Source organism: Dendropsophus ebraccatus, chromosome 7, assembly GCF_027789765.1.
Source record: "Dendropsophus ebraccatus isolate aDenEbr1 chromosome 7, aDenEbr1.pat, whole genome shotgun sequence".
Lineage (NCBI taxonomy): Eukaryota > Metazoa > Chordata > Amphibia > Anura > Hylidae > Dendropsophus > Dendropsophus ebraccatus.
Genome location: NC_091460.1, coordinates 37838354 through 37859829, shown reverse-complemented (window position 1 = coordinate 37859829; position 21476 = coordinate 37838354). Strand labels below are relative to the sequence as shown.

Genomic DNA, 21476 nt, shown 5'->3' with positions numbered 1-21476 from the left:
CGTTTTTTTTGGCGGACCAAAAAACGTTGCTGACCCTATTTTTCAGGACGTTAAAAAAAACGGATCCGTTAAACGGATGCTGAAAACGCAGTGTGAACCTAGCCTAAGCAACAATTCTGTATGTAAATAGTTGAACGTTTGTGACAAAGTAACAAAACACGTTTCCTACTGATGTTCAGCTCGGACCTTCACCTGACAATAGACCCCGGTAAGTGGACCTTCACTAAAAGTTGTTGAGTACCCCTTCTCTATTGGATTGAGATCTGGTGACTGTGGAGGCCATTTGAGTACAGTGAACTCATTGTCATGGTCAAGAAACCAGTCTGAGATGATTCTAGCTTTATGACATGGCGCATTATCCTGCTGAAAGTAGCCATCAGATGTTGGGTACATTGTGGTCATAAAGGGATGGACATGGTCAGCAACAATACTCAGGTAGGCTGTGGCGTTGCAACGATGCTCAATTGGTACCAAGGGGCCCAAAGAGTGCCAAGAAAATATTCCCCACACCATGACACCACCACCACCAGCCTGAACCGTTCTTACAAGGCAGGATGGATCCATGCTTTCAGGTTGTTGTCGCCAAATTCTGACCCTACCATCCGAATGTCGCAGCAGAAATCGAGACTCATCAGACCAGGCAATGTTTTTCCAATCTTCTACTGTCCAATTTCGATGAGCTTGTGCAAATTTCCTGTTCTTAGCTGAAAGGAATGGCACCCGGTGTGGTCTTCTGCTGCTGTAGCCCATCTGCCTGGCTATTTGAGTCACTGTTGCCTTTCTATCAGCTCGAACCAGTCTGCCCATTCTCCTCTGACCTCTGGCATCAACAAGGCATTTCCGCCCACAGAACTGCCGCTCACTGGATGTTTTTTCTTTTTCGGACCATTCTCTGTAAACCCTAGAGATGGTTGTGCGTGAAAATCCCAGTAGATCAGCAGTTTCTGAAATACTCAGACCAGCCCTTCTGGCACCAACAACCATGCCACGTTCAAAGGCCTCAAATCACCTTTCTTCCCCATACTGATGCTCGGTTTGAACTGCAGGAGATTGTCTTGACCATGTCTACATGCCTAAATGCCCTGAGTTGCCGCCATGTGATTGGCTGATTAGAAATTAAGTGGTAACGTGCAGTTGGACAGGTGTACCTAATAAAGTGGCCAGTGAGTGTATATTCTAACACATATGGTATTCTGAGTTATGGAGGAGCAGTAATGGTGATAGTCTAAGATTTACAGTACAGGATAAAAAAAAGACAATGCAAAGTTCAAAGTATATGGAAGCACAGGTCGTCTCCACTGATGGGAGCTCCACCCTGCTCCCCAGAGGCCTCAGTATACTATTTCACAGGAATAAGGGTGGTATTACACGGGCCGAGCAGGGCCCGATAATACCTGTAAACAAGCGCTGATCTGCTAGATCGTTGCTCGATTACTGGGCCTATTACACGGCCCGATAATCGTTTGACAAGAGCTGCAAGGACATCGTTACCGATGTCCTTGCAGCCCTTGCTAAACTGGCATACATTACCCATCCACGTTCCAGGGCTGCTCCTGCTGTCCGCTTCTCCCGGGGTCCCGTACGCGCTCTAGCTTCACAGCGGCCTGTCAGCTGGTAGGCCGCTCAGCCAATCACAGGCCGCTGTGAAGCTAGAGTGCGCGCGGGACCCTGGGAGAAGCGGACGGCAGGAGCAGCCCTGGAATGGATAGGTAATGTATACAGTTAGTTGCCGGCCATGCACCGCTATTACACGCAGCGGTGCGCAGTCGGCGCCCGACAAAAATAGGTTCTAACCTATATCAACGATCAGCCGATGATCGTTGTCATCGGCTGATCGTTGCATTTATTACACGGAGCGATAATCGGCCGAATCGGGCCAATTCGGCCAATTATCGTTCCGTGTAATAGTACCCTAAGAGTCCACAGACCCAGCCAGCTAGCAAGAATAGACTCCTGCCCATGTGTTGTAAAACAGACCAGTGCTAGTACATGTGCTAGACAAGCCAGACAAGCTGCACATGTGCTAGACATACTCCTTACCCAGTGTGTTTATGCGATATATAAATTCCTTGAATACTTCTTTTTCTTGCAAAAACTCAACAGGGATCTCAGGGAGGGTGGTTCCAAATTCTCCTCCTGTCTTAGGGGACCATCCAAGCTTCCACACCTAGTCAATGGAAATACCACATCTTAAAGGCTCAATCTTATTTCTTCAGATAGCAGCAGAGGGATATGAGATGTTACACAGGGTGATGTGTGGGCAATGGCTGAGATTAGTTTGACCTATTATATGATCTTCGAATTAGACAAATTTTGGCTAGTAAGTTTTCCTTGAATAATAAAAATCACTGCAAAAAGATCCCACCTGTATAGTCAGTGGACATGAGTAAACTACATGTACAAAGGAACACACTATCACTGGAAACATGTAGATTAAAACTTAACCAATTTTATTAGATATGCATTAAAAATGATTAAAAACGTGGTCCAAAAATAAAGGTCAATAATTAGTGTAGGATACAGCACTATATAAAGGAATAAATAAAGTAGTGTGTTTACCAATCTGTGCAATGACACACTATACCCCTCACGATAAATCTGTCCTAGATATAATATAGTGGCACCTATCTGCCACCCCGGTCTCTACGCGTTTCTCCCCTCCGGGATCATCAGGAGACCAAACAAAAACAACCAGGTCAGCAACGGGGTTAATGCTGCCCCTCTCCAATGGCACTAAAGACAATGCCGGACCAATGAGAAATAAAGCACTGGAAAAATAATAAATCAACCCGCATTTGTGAAAAAATACACATTATCTGTCAAGTTGCAAGTGTCACGATCGACAAACCAGTGCATTAATGAAAACAGGCTAAAACGAGCCACTCACGATCCCCTCAGACCGATGTCTGGTCTCATGCTGTAGTACCGAGGTACTACAGCATGAGACCAGCCATCCGAGGTACTACAGCATGAGACCAGACATCCGAGGTGCTACAGCATGAGACCAGACATCGGTCTGAGGGGATCAAGAGTGGCTCGTTTTAGCCTGTTTTCATTAATGCACTGGTTTGTCGATCGACACTTGCAACTTGACAGATAATGTGTATTTTTTCACAAATGCAGGTTGATTTATTATTTTTCCAGTGCTTTATTTCTCATTGGTCCGGCATTGTCTTTAGTGACATTAGAGAGTGGCAGCATTAACCCCGTTGCTGACCTGGTTGTTTTTGTTTGGTCTCCTGATGATCCCGAAGGAGAGAAACGCGTAGAGACCGGGGTGGCAGATAGGTGCCACTATATTATATCTAGGACAGATTTATCGTGAGGGGTATAGTGTGTCATTGCACAGATTGGTAAACACACTACTTTATTTATTCCTTTATATAGTGCTGTATCCTACACTAATTATTGACCTTTATTTTTGAAACACGTTTTTAATTGTTTTTAATGCATATCTAATAAAATTGGTTAAGTTTTAATCTACATGTTTTCAGTGATAGTGTGTTCCTTGAATAGCATTAAGCTGCTTAAAATAGAAATCTGTCTATAGTGACCTAATAATCGAAGGCCAATAATGCATGGTCCCAATAACACTGTTAGCTGCACAGTGGCCCGCTATTACTGCTAGCCATGACAGTCCCTTATTAGCTCTGGCATGCCCCTGCACCTACTCAGTGCAACAAATGTGGTGTCATTTGCCTAAAGAACTGGCTTACATTGTGCCAGATTTATGTTGTAACCATAGTTCAAACTATGGTCTAACAATTAGTACCAATAAGATAAATCTAATGCAGTTCTCGACTGTCAGACGACGTTTGAACAGTGTCAATAAATCTGCCCTTTATTTCCTTTCTCTGACAAACAAAATACATGAGTGGCCACCAGAGGGCGCTCACATCTATCTTCTATGACACAGGTGTTAAACTCTTAGGGTCCTATTCCACGGGACGATTATCGTTCAGATTATCGTTAAGTTGTTCGAATCTAAATGATAATCGTAACGACCGAACAAGAAATCGTCGATCGTTTAATAAGACCTGGACCTATTTTTATCGTTGCTCGTTCGCATTGAATTAGACGCCGTTTGCAGTAGTGACGAACGCAATAGCGACGACAAGACGACCGCAAGAACAATCATAAGTAACGATTATCGTTCCATGTAAATGGGTGAACGATTTCAGGTCTTTCGCAATAGCGGTCGTTTATCTTAACTAGAGATGAGCGAACCTGGAGCATGCTCGAGTCCATCCGAACCCGAACTTTCGACATTTGATTAGCGGTGGCTGCTGAAGTTGGATAAAGCCCTAAGGCTATGTGGAAAACATGGATATAGTCATTGGCTGCATCCATGTTTTCCAGACAACCTTAGAGCTTTATCCAAGTTCAGCAGCCCCTGCTAATCAAATGCCGAACGATCGGGTTCGGATGGACTCGAACCCGATTCGCTCATCTCTATCGTTAACGGTTATGCGAACGATAATCGTCCTGTGGAACAGGGCCCTTAGCCCTCCCAGCTGTTACTACAATTCCCATCATGCCTGGACAGCAAAAGGCATGATGGGAACTGTAGTTTTGCAATAACTGGTGGGCTGTGAGTTTGACACCCCTGATCTATAAAAAGCACTCGTTATATATATGAAGCTAGTGGGCACCACTAATAATCATGGAGTGCTAAACCAATGCATATAAGTAGTACATCATCCTCTCAAAAGAAAAAAAAAAGTGGCTACTAAACATGTGTGACTACTCCAAGATGGCGTCGACTTCTCTATATATGTATAGTGACTGCCATATTCATGTCTGGTTACCTTTACCTCTAGTAAAAATGTCTTCCAATGCTACTGCACATGCGTGACTACTCCAAAATGGTGCCGGCTTTTCAGTCGCTTTTATACTCATATATGTGGCTGCCATATTCTTGAAGCCCATACACTTCTGCCACTAGTGGCAGCTTCTTGATGCTACTGCACATGTGCAGCTCTTCCAAGATGGCGCCGGACATGTTTGAGATGTTTGATTCTCCTGCACATGGTATGATATATTTTTTTCATCTAATCTGTAATTGCTTTCACATGTAGTATAGGTATATATACTATGCCCCTCACTCTACTGCCCACATCCCTGAGGAAGCCGCTAGACGGCGGAACGCGTGGGGTGATTCCTTATTCCATCTGACTCTCATTCTGTTGGACTGTATATGGTGATCTTTTCCAATTTCCCCTTTTTTTTCCCTATGCTCCATTATTTGTGGTTATATTTTGTTTTACTGGGTCTCTGTCTAGGTAGAGATGTTGGATTTTTGTTATTGTACATACAGTCCAGAGTCAGAGTGGTAGATCAGTCCCGGCTGGAACACCAGCAGGACGTATGGTGACATTTTAGTGTTTTTAATGTAGAGCAGTATTTGGGGTGTTGTCTCCCTCATTTTACTACTTCTGTACATTCATATATCTATGTGGTATATTTGTATCTATGTTAGTGTTATAATAAAGATTTTTGTGATGTGCTACCATTTTTTGTGCATATGCTTTTTTTTGTTTTGAGAGGACTATGAAAAGCACTGACATCTCAGAAGCTGTTGTAACATGAAGCTGCTAGGTTCTTCTGTGATATGACGCTGCTCAACGCTTCTCTTTATGCGCTGTCTTTCAGTACTATCACAGAAAGACGTCAATGCTGCAGGCTGCACAGAGCTGTAGTGGTTATGCTTTCCTTAAACAATTACTAGCAGGGTTCCAGATCTTTCCTTTCACATTTGTTTTTATATAAACTTATAGATAGGCTGATAGATGATGATTGGCTCCTGTGTTAAGCGTGGGATTACTCACCAGCGGGGGTACTCTCGTATAGCTGTTGACTATAGGTAATCTGGCCAAGCTGATGACTATATTTCTGAACACCGGAGTAAGGAATGCCGCTATGTCGCTGTTCCGATTGTGCCCGAATAGCAGAACGGTCTGCAGGGAATCCACCATTTCAGACATCATTGTGCAGGCGGTCCTGACAAATGCTGATGGAGAATAAATGGATAATTATTATGCAGTCATCTAGCCAGGAACGATGGTTATTAACACTACTGGATTACAGATTATAGATCTATATAGTGAAACCTCTCCCCCTTATACAGACCGGATTTCATGCAACACATTTTCAGACCACCATACACTAGGAATATGGCCATTTGCTTTGAGAAGAACACCCCCACAAAAGATCACTTTGCAATGCAATTTTCTGTTTTCTTCTCAGTATGGTATTACTGTATTTCATCCTTTTTCTATAGTATGATATATTATACTGCGCACCTGAGTCCAGCTCATCTGTCGCCATCTCTTCTGGTGAACTGTTCTTCTTCCTTTCAGGGCTCAGAAGTTGCTCCCCGGGTTTAACTGCAACTAAAACACACATAAAGGTATCAGGACACAATGCTTTTCTATGTAGGTCATGGACACGGAGGTGAGACAACCCTTTGGTCTATATTCTGCTCTGAATGAGGATGTCACATAATTCCCTCACTGACCAATGAGCGGACAACATGGAGGGATAAAGGGAATAATGGAGAGAAACGATCCCCTTTCATATCCATAAATCATCTGCCATCACTGCGTAGAGAATGGGTAAAATGTCACTGAAAACTACTCTGTATGACACGGACGTGCAATGCAATAGGATATACGGTAAATTGTTAACCAGCTTTAACCTCCTATCTAAGTTACTTGTGTGAGCACAAAATATATTCCCAGTCTTCACAGATACAGGATGTGACAATCCTTAGGCTCGGGATCCTGAATTAAACAAGGCAATGCTCAGATGGGGACATGGGAAGCATCAGCGCTACAGAGTACAATACACTATATAATACTAAACAGCAGTGCTAAATAGGGGAGAAGGCCACTTCAGGACATGGTCACAGTAGATACCTATCACACTGCTCTGGAGGTGTTGTGTACTCAGCCTGGAAGTCATGTCTGCTTTTCTACACCTTCTGACGTTGATGTGAGAAATTAGCAGTAAACCTGGGTGACTCACGGTACAGACAATGTCATGGAATGAAATGTGACCACGTCAGGGGACATCCATGGGCAGATGCACCTGTTATCATTGGGCTCTAGAGATGTCATGTCTGAAACCAGCAGCAGAGCATCTAGCCAGCATTACAGGGTTATGGCTAGGATATCCCATCACTATATGATCAGCAGGGGGTTTTCTTTCAGCCACCCACCGTGCAAGTTACCTATAGCACAGCTCCATTCAAGTGAAAGGGACCGGCTACAGTTCTCTGCATATTTACTATTCTCATTTGCCCCCTTTTAATTGAGATCCACTGTCACTTCTTGTTAAGTTAATAGGATAATAAATTGCTGAAAATTATAGTGAAGTCATAAAGGAAACCAGCAACTGGCTGCTGTGATGAAAACCAATGCAGATCCCATTCCACAGATGTCCGGCCATTTAAAAATTTTCTATGTGGCAGGGGCATGGGGTGAACATAAACTACCACACCTCACTTCTTCCTGTGCCTCTGCAATGCTGGATTATTGCTCTGACCCCCCACTGGGCTCCAGGTTCTCCTGCAGAGCCAACATCACCCCCCGCTCAGCTAGTCAGTGACTGGGGAGGTATGCCGCTGCAGTCACGGATTGGCTGAGCGGCCAGTCCATTAGCCGGGATGGGCATTTTCCTCCCCAAGGTGTAACGTCATTAGAACTCGGGCCAAAATGCCTTCCAGCGGGGGTGTCCTTTAAGGTGGAGGCATCCATTTAAATCCAATCATTTCCCCAGGACGACAGTGTCTAAAAGGAGAGGCCATGGGAGGATACAAGTCACTGTGATGTGTTACCTAGAATGAGACGGCCAGTTCAAACATAAAGTTGCAAAATCCTTCTTCCTTTTTTCCCCCCACATAAAACATAACAAATCTCCAGTCTCTAAACATCTTGCATCTCTTCATTACATAATTTAATACCCTAGGATTGCACGCTGACAATGTGGCTGACAAGCAATTCTGTATTTATGTCCATAAAGAGAGAAGGTTAATGTCACAAACATAATGCACAATGTAGATCATGGGTGGCACCACAAGTAAGAGTGCTGAAGCCTATGCATGTAAAAATACAAACAAAAAAGAATCCTGCTCCACACTGATGAGGGGCAACACCCCGAAACAGCTGTATGTGGATGGTTACCTAGCCTTGGTTTATCCCTTGTCATTACATTGACTTATAGGGCCACTTATTATGGTGGATTTGGTGGTTTCCTAACAGGAGCTGCCCCTTGGCTGGTTCCTTCCCGGTGGGATTTCTGGCTAGTCCTGTGTTTTGAGACTCTTACATGAGGCTCCATGTCCTCTTTTGTATACTCATGTTTCCCAGGGGGCAATGCACCTAGGACTTCACTGCATTGAGCGCTTTCACTAGCAGCCGGCAGTGTTGTCGTTTGGCTGGTCTCCCTGAGTTCAGTAATCTGTTTCTTTTAAAACAAAAAAGAAAGCACATGTACAAGACAATCCTTATACATAAAGCTGAGAAGGGCAGGCATAAGGGGAGGCAAGATCACAGACAATTAATTGTATTTTAAATGTTTTTAAATGTTTGTCGTCATGTTTGTTTGTGGACAGTGCCACCCCTGTCCTCGGGTTGTATGTGGTATTAGAATTCATCTCCATTCGCTTCAATTAAACTAACCTGCAATACCCCACACCCAACCTGAGGACAGGAGAGGTGCAGTTTTTTAAGGAAAGCAGACATGTTTTTCTAAGCCTGGACAACCCCTTTAAAGAACAAGATTCTGTAGGTTTGTTCTTAAAGGACAAGTGCCATGAAAAACTTTTTCCCCAGTAATTGAAACACATTACAAAGTTATATAACTCTGTAACATGCTTCAACCTATCTGCCTCCCTTCCCTGTCTTTTCCCCCCTCCACCCCCCCCCCAGGAAGTGTCCTAACTCACACAGACCTAATTACTGTCGTCACTGTCACCAAGCTCTTCCCTCAGCTCCTTCTCTTGTTACACTAGCCTCCCCCCTCCCCTGCCTTGTCAGGTGACAGCTTGCTCAGCTCCCATTGGCTGAACAACTGCAAGCCATCACTCTTCACATGTCTTGCTTATCTTCCCTCCGACTGACTCTGGCAGATAGGCAGCCCCCCCCTCCCCCTCACCTCATACCCTCTCTCCTGCTGCTGTGGACTCAGTGAGTGAATTAGTCATGTCACTAGAGAAGATAAGCTGAGCAAGGGGAGGCTGGTGTAACAGGAGCTAGAGCAGCCCTCCTGCTGATGACTCATCCTCACAAGAAGGAGCTGCCTGGTGACGGTGACGACAGTAATCAGGTCTGTGTGAGTTAGGACACTTCCTGATGGGGGGGTGGAGGGGGGAAAAGACAGGGAAGGGAGGCAGATAGGTGATTGAAGCATATTACAGAGTTATATAACTTTGTAATGTGCTTCAATTACTGGCAAAAAGTTTTTCATGGCACTTGTCCTTTAAGATGGAAATTGCAACAGGTCTATTATTTAGGTACCTGTGGTGACGTCACAGCATGAGTTATGGCCCACAATGAAGTTGTGCCAGAGACTACAACACTGATCTGATATTAGGGGCCTGTCCTGAGGACAGGACATCAATACATTTGACCTTTGACTGAATTAACAGAACCGGATGTAAAAATGTAATTTAGTTAGAAGACACAAATTCCCTAAGAAACTGTAAAGTATAAGAAGCAGAAGCTAAATCCTGAGCGTGTCGTTCCCTTACCGGCCTCTATGATGAAGCGCGTGCAGCAGATGAGTGAACAGGCGAGCGTCATGTACTCAGCGGAGGCCAGCAGAGTCCACAGGACAGGCTGCTGGAGGGTTAGACAGCAGCAATCCAGCACAGCCTGGAGATCCACGCTCAGCGGGATCTGTTCATGTACAAAATGCCAGGACACCGCCTGTGGAGAGAAGCCAAGTCACACACTGCTAACTTTACATAGAGGACAACAAGAGAGAGAGAAAACACCTTCTAACATCTCACCTCGACTGACAGCACCACAAACTTTACTATGTCCACTTCCTTCTCTTGGTTTATGTGAAAGGATGGAGGTATTTTTGGTAGAGAAAGCAAATACTGCGCCAGCGCTCGACAGAGGGTGACAAGAGAGTAGTAGACGTCCGCATCACCTTCATACAGACAGAACATGGTCAGAGTTATTGAACTGCAAAGTAGGTTATAACTGTGAAGTTTTTTGCAAGCTTTTATCATATGATGGATACCGGCAGCATATTTATAGCCGACATCATCAATGTCTGATGGTCAGAGGTTAGACTCCTAGCAACCATCAGAGCAAACCGGCAGCAGCGCTATGAAAGGACGCTGACATCATGTCTCCTGATGGCTGGGCTTTTCCTAGGTAGACACAAAGCCAGCTATTGACTATGACTGGACAACCATTTATCTTCTGGAGAAACTGGAGTGGGGTCAACGTTCCACAGCACTTTCCTAGAGCTGCTACAATTCGCTCTAATGATTGGTAGGCTTCACTATGGTCACACCTAAATTGCTGAATTTATAAAGCATGAAAGATGCACTAGAGGTACAAATTACAACTGCATTTTTTCCTTCATTTTCTGCTAATCACAGCCATTAAAAGGAGTACACTGAAAAACAAACACCAAAATCGGCAGCTAGGCTCCTGTAGACAGAACCCAGGAGTGGCGCATTGGAGGGACGAGGAGGGGTAAATTTACTAGTTTATTATTTTCTCTCAACCCCCTGCCTGCCGATTTTAGTGTTCGTGGGACTTCATCTTCAAAAAGAATACCAGACATACGTATGTAGTAGTTGATACTGTCCACTAGGGGGCACAATTGATAATGCTCATCTAGTAATTGTCTTAATGTTAACATCTACCGCAGACTGCGGTTGTGCTCTATTTTATGTGCGGTTTATCCACTTAAGACATTGCAGGGACACAACATATGAATTATTGCTAATCTTCACTTTGTGAAAGCTGAATCTCGGCGGTAAGGCAGGCAGACAAGCCAGCCATCCCAACAGCTTTACAAAATGTCACAGTAAATATAGAGGAAGGGTAAAGAACCTGGCAGATACCTCAAGCAGCCCCAGCAGGTTCTCTCCTGCCCAGAGCTCACAGACAAGAGGACTTAACATTCATCACAGACGTCTGGGGGTGTAAATGTGTGCAGAAGATGCTATTCCCTTAGCAGAGCTGCTCTGGGTTTACTGCATGTGTGGTTTTACAATGGATGTAATGAGGAAGGAATTATGGAGGGTGATGAGATGGTATTATATATCATATTTCTCTATGCTATATTTATTAAAGAAAATGAAATTCAGAGGGATACGGTAAAAACTCTCCATTACTTGTCACTTGTCTAACCCAGAAAGGGGTGCAGCCCTGCCCAGAATTAAAATCACAGAATTCCTTATGTCTGCAGAAATCTCCCATCTTGGCTGCTGATTGGCTGAAGAGGTCTGCATTAAGCCAAAAGCCTGGTGGGACGAGCAGACCTGTACTTAAAGGAGTACTCCTGGCAAAGGTTAAAACACAGGGCAGGGTGTGGTGGGAACATAACAACAAAGTCATACTTACCTGTCTTGGTGCCCCCACAGCATTACCAGATCAATGTCAGCCTCCAGTTCTCTAAATCTCCTGGGTTCCCCTGTTTTTACAACACCAGAGATACTGCCCGCTTAGACAGTCAGTGACTGCAGAAGTGTCCCCACTAATTGACTAAGTGGTCATTTCTGAGCGGTGCAGTGCTGTCCCAGGATTAGGAGATACAGGAAATTGGTGGGTGACTGTCAGCAGTACAGCTGCGCTGCAGGGGTACCAGGATAGGTAAGTATCACTTTATTATTATGCTCCCAAAACCCCCTGCCCTGTTTTTTTTTAACTTTGCCCAGTGTACCCCTTTCAAAAGTGACATTGTCCCAATAAGGAAAATAAGTTATGCCCATTTTTATGCTGCTGTTTATTATTCGCTTATCTAGTCTGACACTGGATAGGGGAGACACCACAACACAACAACACTGGATGTGGTGACATGTTATTACCTAATACCAGGCTAAGCTTCTCCCAGTAGGAGCTTCCGTCCAAGGGCTGCAGAGGCTGATAGAGCTGATGAGCGTCTGGAAGTTGCTGCACAGTCTGTGAGATGAGATCCAGCAGCACGGACCTTGTGGTTTCAAAGAAAGTGCTGTTCTGATCCCCTAATATCTGGTTCACTCCCAGGGACAAACAAGGGGTAAGCAGGCTCAAATTAAACTCCTACATGGGAAGGAAGAAGCCAGGTTAATGTAACACACCTAACTCTGAAAACAACAACAGTTTGACTTTGTTCATTTTGTCTTTGGTTGTTTCCAAGCTTTTAAATTTTTTTTTAGGCAAGAATAGTGCAATATAGTGCATAAAGTACAGAAGTCCAATGAAACTGTGATGGATGCTATTATAATCAATGAGCTGCATCATGTAAGACATACCTTGCTAGCTATGAAGGAGAGACGCTCAGATGGAGGAATTCTATTCACCAATTCTGCTCCTTCCAGCAGCGCAGAATCTGAGTGTGTATAACACTGTGATCGTACCAGAGACACATACCAGGCCTGTCATGAGAGGTGAAAGAAAATATACAGCATTGCTAAATGTAAAAAAAAAACAAACATTAAAGGGTTATCCAGTCTTAGAAAAACATGGCCGCTTTCTTCTAGAGCACAGGTGTCAAACTCAGGCTCTCCAGCTATTGCAAAACTAAAATTCCCATCATGACTGGACAGCCAAAGCTTTAGCTGTCCAGGCAGGATGGGAATTGTAGTTTTGTAACAGCTGAAGGGCCCGAGTTTGACACCTGTGTTCTAGAGACAGCACCACTCCTGCCCTTATTTGGGTGTGGTTTTCCAAATCAGTTCCATTGAAGTGAATGGAGCTGAACTGTAATACTACCCACGACCTGAGTAGAGAATTTACAGTAATAACAAAAGGAAAGTGATTCATTACCTCTGGAATTCCTGCCTTTAGGAGACTGGACCTGGATTTCTGGTAAGTACAGCTTTGTTTTACAGCATGATAACAACAAAATAATGAATGTATATTGCAAACTTGCTTTATATCACATCTACTTCTGATTTAGATTTTGAAAATTTTAACGACAGTGACAATAAGTATAAAACCAACTGGATGCCTCCTTGGATTAAGAACAGTTATAGTAGCATATATTGGATAGTCCTTCTGAAGGTTCATAATTAGAGATGAGCGAACCTCGAGCATACTCGAGTCGATCCGAACCCGAACATTCGGCATTTGATTAGCGGTGGCTGCTGAACTTGGATAAAGCTCTAAGGCTATCTGGAAAACATGGATATAGTCATTGGCTGTATCCATGTTTTCCAGACAACCTTAGAGCTTTATCCAAGGTCAGCAGCCCCAGCTAATCAAATACCGAACGTTCGGGTTCGGATAGACTCAAACCCGGTTCGCTCATCTCTATTCATAATCCTTTAGGTTTTATTTATGTTCCCCTGAACCAAGTCCAAAATGTTACCATTTTTATTTTTTTTGTTACACAGTTTTGATACTGGGTCTCAAGTTTGGCAATATCAGAACATCGCTGACTGGTTGTACTCAAGCCTACACCATTCCATGTAAGCCTGTGTATGTAATTTGCAGTCTGTAAATCCAATGTACACAAGCGCCCACCTCATCGGGTTCCAACGTCTCCAGCCGTGGAGGATTTTCCCCGTCCAGCGGGTGAGAGGTTACTACAGGTAATGGGCTGACGGTCTCTGGGGCCACAGTTGACCTAAATCTGTCCAGCAGAGAATAAAGTCTTTGGTGCCTGAAGAAGAAACAGTTAAAATAATAAGTTATCACAGGTTATGATAAACAGCGATAATGTGTTATCAAGAGGCTTATGATGGTTAGGACACACGTTCAGCTCTTTCCATAAATCCCACAGACTTCAATAGAGAATGCTGCGCAGCCTTCTCTATACTGACTTTTATGGGAGAGCATTCAGCCTGAACTTGAGAAGAGGTGAGGGGGTCACCGGTGGGACCTACAGCTATCATGCATTTTTGTCACAATTATCATCAGAATACCTCTTCAATGGGTGATCCAGTACAAAATGGACTAGGACAGGCCAAGAATATTGGAACAGCTGGTTCCAACACTCCAGCTATCTGAAGAGAATGCAGTGCTACTCTAAGGGCTGCAGCATCTTCAGTGTTTACCTGAGCTGCAAGTCCATATGTACTCGCAAGCTGCTGTCATGGGAGGCCAGTGGTCAATCACACTGGTATTCCTACAGAACGTCATCACTATGCCAAACACTTATAGTGCTGGCTCTCAACAGTGAGAATCCAGTACTGTAAAATGTATAGTGTGGTGCCATGGCGTAGAGCAGTGACGCTCTACTGAAACGAATAATGTGGGACACATATATTATTAGAAATAGGAGCGATCTCTGATGCCATTGTTAACTATAGAAACTTGTGAATGATGTTTGGGGAGCTGTTCTGGCACAATGAGGGCACAGTCACTACATATAATCGGTGGAAGGCTCTAATAATAAAGTATATTGCATGTCTTTGCCAGCCACCCTACCTCCTACATAATTATAAGGTTAATACAAGCTCCAGTCACACAGTTATAGGCTGTGTGTGTGACAACAAAGTGATCATCTGGGTCCCTGAGCAGCTGAATGGGAGCCTTTGGTATACAAGAATTACACAATTATTTAGGATTACCTTTGTGCCAATCCACTGCTCTGCAGATACTCCTGCATCCTGTCCAATTCTTCTACAGGCAGCTGACACATGCTATTCTGTAAGGAAATAACGCATATCTGTTAGGGTAGAATGTAACAGAGCTCTGTAACCACCTGCCTATAGACAGTCCAGCATGGCCTATGGGCATTTGAAGACGTTATAAAAATGGTTAAACTGTGCAGTAATAACACGTTGGGCATGGGGGACACCTTCCCTTTACCTGTGGAGTAGCAGCCAGCAGCATTTCCACCCGACGACACGCCAGTGTATCCACCATGCGAGCCAGCACACGGAACGGAGTGCACAGAAGCTTATCGATATACAGCATTAACACCGCGCCAGACTGGCTGAGGTGAATGCCTTCTAAACACTGCAGAGTTTTCTTCAGGGAGGCTGGCTAAGGGATGAAGAAGAAGAGACTATGAGGTTCCAGATAATTTTTTGTTTTCTTAAGGTTTATAAATTTTAGATCACAAACTTCAAGCCTATTGTAAGGCTCCGTTCACACTGAGCAAAACTGGAAGAATCCCGCCAGCCTCCGTGTCATAATGTCACATGTCCATTCTTCAGCGTGGAGAGAGGAGGCGCGAGCCTCCCATAGACTGTCATTAGGACACAGAGGCTGGCGGGATTCCAGTAGTTTTGCTCCGTGTGAACGGAGCCTAATACATACCCATTATTGGATCTGCTTGAGAAAAGCAGATAGAAAAACTGCTGCAAAAGAGGTAAGCTTCCTGCAGTGTTATATAGCGCTGACATATGTAGTAGCACTGCACAGAGATTACCAGAGCTTGCTCTCTCTATAGGGGCTCTCAATCTAACCTATGTATCTGGGATGTTTTGCTGGATGATATAAATGTAAGTGGGTTTATGGTTGGACAATTGGCAATTAAGTGATGTGAAATCTGGAGTAGATTTGTGCTGTTCTGGCCAAATAAATATCGGAAAGGCCACATTTGTTGCTTGGCATTGCAATGCAGTAACCTTTAAAACAGCCTTGCTTGTACTTGGCACGCCGCTGCTATAAAATGCCCTGGGAGAGGGGGAATAGATATTTATTATTGTGACCTTCCACTAGGCTACATCGTGCCTGTTGTGTTCCCGAACTTTACATGTAAAAGAATTGGATATGTATTACATTCTACTTATAAGAAACAGATCACTGATCTCAGGGAGACCAGCTAAAGAAAACACTGTTGGCTGCCGGCTAAAGCGCTCAATACAGGGAAATCCTAGGTGCATTGCTCCCTGGGAAATGCAAACATGCAAAATGAGCCCATGGAGCGTAATTTAAGAGTCTGAAAACACAGAACTATCCAGAATCCTGCTCCACACTGATGAGGGGCAACACCCTGAAACAGCTGTCTGTGGATGGATACCTGGCCTTGGTTTTTACCTTGTCATTATATTGACTTGTAGGACCACTTAATATGGTGGTTTCCCTACAGGAGCCACCCCCTGGCTGGGTCCTTCCCGGAGGGATATGTGGCTAGTCCTGTGTTTTAAGACTCTTACATAAGGCTCCATGGGCTCCATGGGCTCTTTTTTTGTACACAACGTAATTTAGAGATCATCAGCTCCAGATTGTGCACCTACCATTGGAGTTCTAGCTGTTGCCAGACACACATTTAGTGCAGGAAAATGCACTAGGTGGGTGGCAATCTAATGCAAAGGCCAGGTAGCCCTCTAGATCAGTGCTTCTCAAACTGTGAGGCGGGCCTCACCAGTGAGGCGCCCCCTAGTTGTTGGTGAGGCCCAGCTGAGGAGTCAGTATTCACAAAAGTGACTATAAGCTGTACAGTTCTTTCCCTAAATGCAACAAACTCTGTTTAAGGAACATTATTGACTCATTTTGTGCTTATTTAATGTTATACAGAGGTTAGGAGACAAATGAAGGGTAGACTGAGGAATAGTTTTTATCTTTGCATGGACTTCTATCACAGATGGTGAGGCCCAGCATCTTCTTGGTCAGTCTGGTGAGGCCCAGGCACTATTTAGTCTATTAGGTGAGGCTCCAATAGAAAAAGTTTGAGAAGCACTGCTCAAGATCAAAGATGTCAAATTCTTGGCCCTAGAGTTGTTGCAAAACTACAAATCCTATCATGCCTGGACAGCTTAAAGCGACTCTGTACCCACAATCTGACCCCCCCTAACCTCTTGTACAGTTGGATAGCTGCTTTTAATCCAAGATCTGTCCTGGGGTCCGTTCGTCAGGTGATGCAGTTATTGTCCTAAAGAACAACTTTTAAACTTGCAGCCCTGTGTCAAGTTGGCATGGCCTAGTGTGTGTGCGCGCCCTAGGATTGCAACACCCCTCCATCCCTCCTCCCCATCATTATGAACCCCCCAGGCAGGATTTTTCCTATTCCTCACCTGTCTGGACACTGCACAGGTGCCTTAATGAACCAGCACATGTGCAGTGTTCACACAGGTGATGAATAGCAGAAATTGTTCTAGTGGCATTCCTAATGATGAGGAGGGCGGGTAGGAGGGACGGAGAGGTGTTACAATCCTAGGAAATAGGCTACACCAATTTGACACAGGGCTACAAGTTTAAAAGTTGTTTATTTAGAACAATAACTGCATCACCTACCGAACAGACCCCAGGACAGATCTTGGATTAAAAGCAGCTGACGGTACAAGCGGTTTGGGGTGGGGGGTCGGATTATGGATACAGAGTCATGGCTGTATCTATGTTTTCCAGGACTCCCTACAGCTGCATCCAACTTCTTTAGAAACCGGTAATCATATCCTGTACGCTCTGGTTCGGACAAACCCGAGCGTGCTTGAGGTTCGTCCTTCTCTAATGAAGATGACACATTTCTTCACTAACATGCCTATCTGACTGTATGTGTATGGTACATAGAGGGAGGTTTTGGCCAACAGGAGGCAGCACTGTCATACAGCTGTGCTCAGCCAAGAGTAAGGCTACATTATACAGTATTACATCCATCTAGAATTGGATGCAAGGATTACAAGCTACAGATCATTGGAGACACTGACTGGTCATAAATAGAGCTTTGTCTTTCAAAAAAAATTTTTGCCCTCACTAGTATTTATCACTTATCCAGGATTGGAGATAAATGTGTGATCTCCAAGACCTTCATCGATCAAGAGAAGACTGCTCCTAAAGTGCCTTATGTAAAAAGAGCAGAAGGGAGCTGCCCCAACTTACTGTTTTTGGAAACAATATTAAACATGATCTTCAGTTCCATAGCAGTGAATGGAGCGGTGGTTACACTACCACCTCATTTACAAGGAGTACTTAGGTACTGTTGTCCTCTCGTTAAAGTGGGTATATGTACCCACATAAATGCTGCTAGTGGGCCAACTCATATAAAGCTATTACTGTTGTTTAAATAAACTTCTGACATGTTGCACTGACATAAAAAGCAAAAAAAATGGCCAGCAAGCCAATGCCTCTGTTTATACTGTGCAGGTTGTCTGTGGCTAAAATACTGACAAAAAACTTTAGACAGCTCCAATCATTAGCTGGAATTGCAGGAGACAGGTTCCATAGATTTATAATGGTGCACGTTCCTAGCAATCGGTCAGACTAAATGTCAATTCGGGGAGTGAAGTGCTCTGCGGGTGATGTCTAACAGTCAGAGGAGGTCTCAGCACTGAGGCTCCAACCAATAACATTTTTTGACGTGTTTGTATGACATGTCAAAAGTTTATTTAAATGCCAGAAACACTTTAAGTGAACAATGTAGAGATGTTAATAGGCAGGTCTACTTTCACTGAGATTTATTTTGTACAATTACCTCAGCTGATCCTTGGCAATGCACAACATGCTGCCAAGAAGCAGCTGGTATTTTAGGTTGCAAAGGCAAAGCATGGTATTTATCATTCTAATCGTCCCTGCAAAGTAGCTATAACAATTCACACCATGTGAAGAAAACCACCATCTACTCTAATATAGAGTCTTAGGATAACACATAACTGTGCCTTTCTGCTGTATATATAAACATGTAATAACTGCACGTTGATGCACAGCAGGCTTTCCTTATGGGACAGTAAGAGAAATGAGATACTCACTGTTGCCAAGTTCTCACAGCGGGACTGGATTGCCTGGATGAAGAGGCCGCTGGCAGCAGAATTCCTATGTATTGCACTAATAAAGTCCTGCACGGGGGGTTCATGTGATAGGTTGATCAGATCCTGCACATGGTTCACGATCAGCCAGGTCAAATGCTCCGAGTCGTGCAAGTTCTGACACTAAAAGACAAAACATGAATCTTAAAGCATGCTAATAAATGACTGGTCTCGGGTGTTATTTTATAGGGTTGGACACTGCAGTATGTTATACCTAGCCAAACCTGTCATCACATGGTGATCATAAAGCTACATGGCATACAGTACAGCTATAGGGATGACATGCAGCATCAGCTGAATCATCCCCGTCCTGACAGGAGGGATGTGATAACCGTAAGTATCATGACGGCTCTTTATAAAGACAAAGTAAAAGAAATGAAAACTGACAACCTCATCGTCTAATGAGCAGATTGCTTTCATCTACAGCTCCGAGTGACTGGCAGGCGTGACAGACCAGGGAAGATGTCAGATTACATTAGTATCTATGCTGCTTGTGGCATTTGGCAGCAATACTGCATTGGGTAAATGAAATGTGCACAGACTGGTTTCTATTGGTGAATGGGATTGATACGAGGCATAGTGTCGTGCTCCAAAACAACCCGTTAAACTAAGTAAACAAGAGACTATTGTGAGCATAGAAATACAATAGGATCCTTCTTAGGGCACAATTACATGGAGCGATAATCTGCCGATCGCAGATTATCGCTCCATGTAATAAAGACAACGATCAGCGGGTCTTGAGGTCCTGAGCTATGATCATCGGCCACACCTCGCTATGTGTAATAGTGATGCATGGCTGACAGCGAACGAATGTGTGAAAAAAATAGTATACATGTTATCTCTCCACGCTCCCAAGTTCCTTCCTGTATTCTCCGCGCTCCCCTCAGCCGGCGACGCAACTTTAGAGCAGTCTCTGAAGTGAAAAGTCGCTCAGCCAATCACTGGCCATGATGGGACCACCGTGGCCAGTGATTGGCTCAGCTGTCTGTCACGTCAGAGACCGCTCTGAAGTTGCACCAGCGGCTAAGGGGAGCGCGGAGAAGACAGGTAGGAACCTGGGAGCGTGGATAGGTAACATATATACTCTATTATTACACCTTTAAAGCAAGGATGGCACAGACATCGCTAACGAAAATATACATACAGCCCTTGCTGCACGATAATCGAGCCGCGTAATAGGCTCAGTAAACAAGCGCTGATCTAGCAGATCGGAATTTGTTTTCTATATTGATCAATCTGTCTAATACAGCCCTAAGTAAGGTCTTCTAAACACTCACCACATAGTCACAGAACAAGATGAGGGCACCCCTCCGGACTATCTCCCGATTACACATGCCAAGCTTGGCCTGGGATTCTGCCTCATCGCTGTCTGTGGAGATTTGAGGGCTCAGCAGCAGTTTGGTACTGGACAGGTTGTTTCGCCTTTATACAAAGATTACATTACATAGGTTAGTATTCATGTCAAGATTTTTTCCAGCTATAACACAAGTGTAAAGGGGACACTTCAATAATGCAAAATGCACTGATAAATTCAGTGCCAACTCCATGTGATGCTGCAGCTGTCAAAAATAAAAGAACCAAGACGAGTCTCCAATAAAACCAATGAGGACCTTTATAGGCAGGATCAACTGGAAAGAAGATCTGATAAAAACAAAAGCGCTAAAGCATACACGGACATAATCTGCATGATCTTGCATGTACTGAGCGCTCAGACAGGGAGAGAAATGAGCTGCCATTCTCTCCTCTAACTGCTCTGTCTATGAGACCAGGACACCCCTCCCTATAGACTTTCATTAGGACCCTGTACAAGTCATACGGCCCAGAGCCCAGAGAACGTACTAAGGGCCCCATTACAAGGAGCTATAAATCGGGCGAATCGGACGATTATGACTCCGTGTAATAGAGACAACCATCAGCCGATGAAACCATCGGCTGATCGCTTCTTTAGGTCCAGACTTAAAATCATCGTCCGCTGACCGTGAATCACTATGTGTAATAGTGATGCGCAGCCGATGGCCAACGAACAAACCGTTTACATCACTTGTCCACATTTCCGGTGTTCTCCTGTTTTCTGCTACCTGTTTCCGCAGCTGCGGCTTCAGAGCAACCTGTCTGAGCTGACAGGCCGTTCAGCCGATCACTGGCCGCAGTGGTCCTGGCCAGTGATTGGTTGAGCGGCCTGTCAGCTCATATAGGCCACTCTAAAACTGTAGCCGTGGGACCAGGTAATGTATAAACTGTTGGCCAATGGCTGCATGGACATCGCTAACTATGTCCGTGCAGCCCTTGCTAAATGATTATCGGGCTGTGTAATAGGCTCAGTAAACCAGTGTCAATCTAGCTATCATCGGCCCGTGTAATAGGACCCCAAGTGTGTATAGTTTAGACTGGACAGGGTCTGATCACTCAAATGCTGGCCAATAAAAAAAACTCTTGATAAGTCTCTAAGTTTTTCAAAATGAAAGGTACGCTTTAAGCAACAGTGTTCTCTATCATCCAAAAGTATGTAAGGGAATGCTCACATCTTAGTTCCTAGTTCCCATCCTATGCAATTTTTTAAGATGGGGATAAGTGTTTGATATTGCGTTATGGGGGAAGGCTCAGACTGCTGGGA

The 21476-nt window shown here is 44.3% G+C and overlaps 1 protein-coding gene across 3 annotated transcripts in view; it reads right to left on the bottom strand.

The window, feature by feature from the left end:
* The window catches only part of HTT (huntingtin), a 120288-nt gene that overhangs the window by 22600 nt on the left and 76212 nt on the right, over positions 1 to 21476 (bottom strand). For all 3 annotated transcript variants that reach the window (XM_069977352.1, XM_069977353.1, XM_069977354.1), the window contains 12 exons: positions 20140 to 20284; positions 18806 to 18985; positions 14985 to 15161; positions 14744 to 14820; positions 13695 to 13833; positions 12482 to 12604; positions 12056 to 12269; positions 10013 to 10158; positions 9752 to 9929; positions 6303 to 6392; positions 5829 to 6010; positions 2041 to 2167 (listed from right to left, as the gene is read on the bottom strand). In XM_069977352.1, the coding sequence (XP_069833453.1) occupies positions 2041 to 2167; positions 5829 to 6010; positions 6303 to 6392; positions 9752 to 9929; positions 10013 to 10158; positions 12056 to 12269; positions 12482 to 12604; positions 13695 to 13833; positions 14744 to 14820; positions 14985 to 15161; positions 18806 to 18985; positions 20140 to 20284 (1778 nt within the window). The remainder of the gene's footprint in view (positions 1 to 2040; positions 2168 to 5828; positions 6011 to 6302; positions 6393 to 9751; positions 9930 to 10012; positions 10159 to 12055; positions 12270 to 12481; positions 12605 to 13694; positions 13834 to 14743; positions 14821 to 14984; positions 15162 to 18805; positions 18986 to 20139; positions 20285 to 21476) is intronic.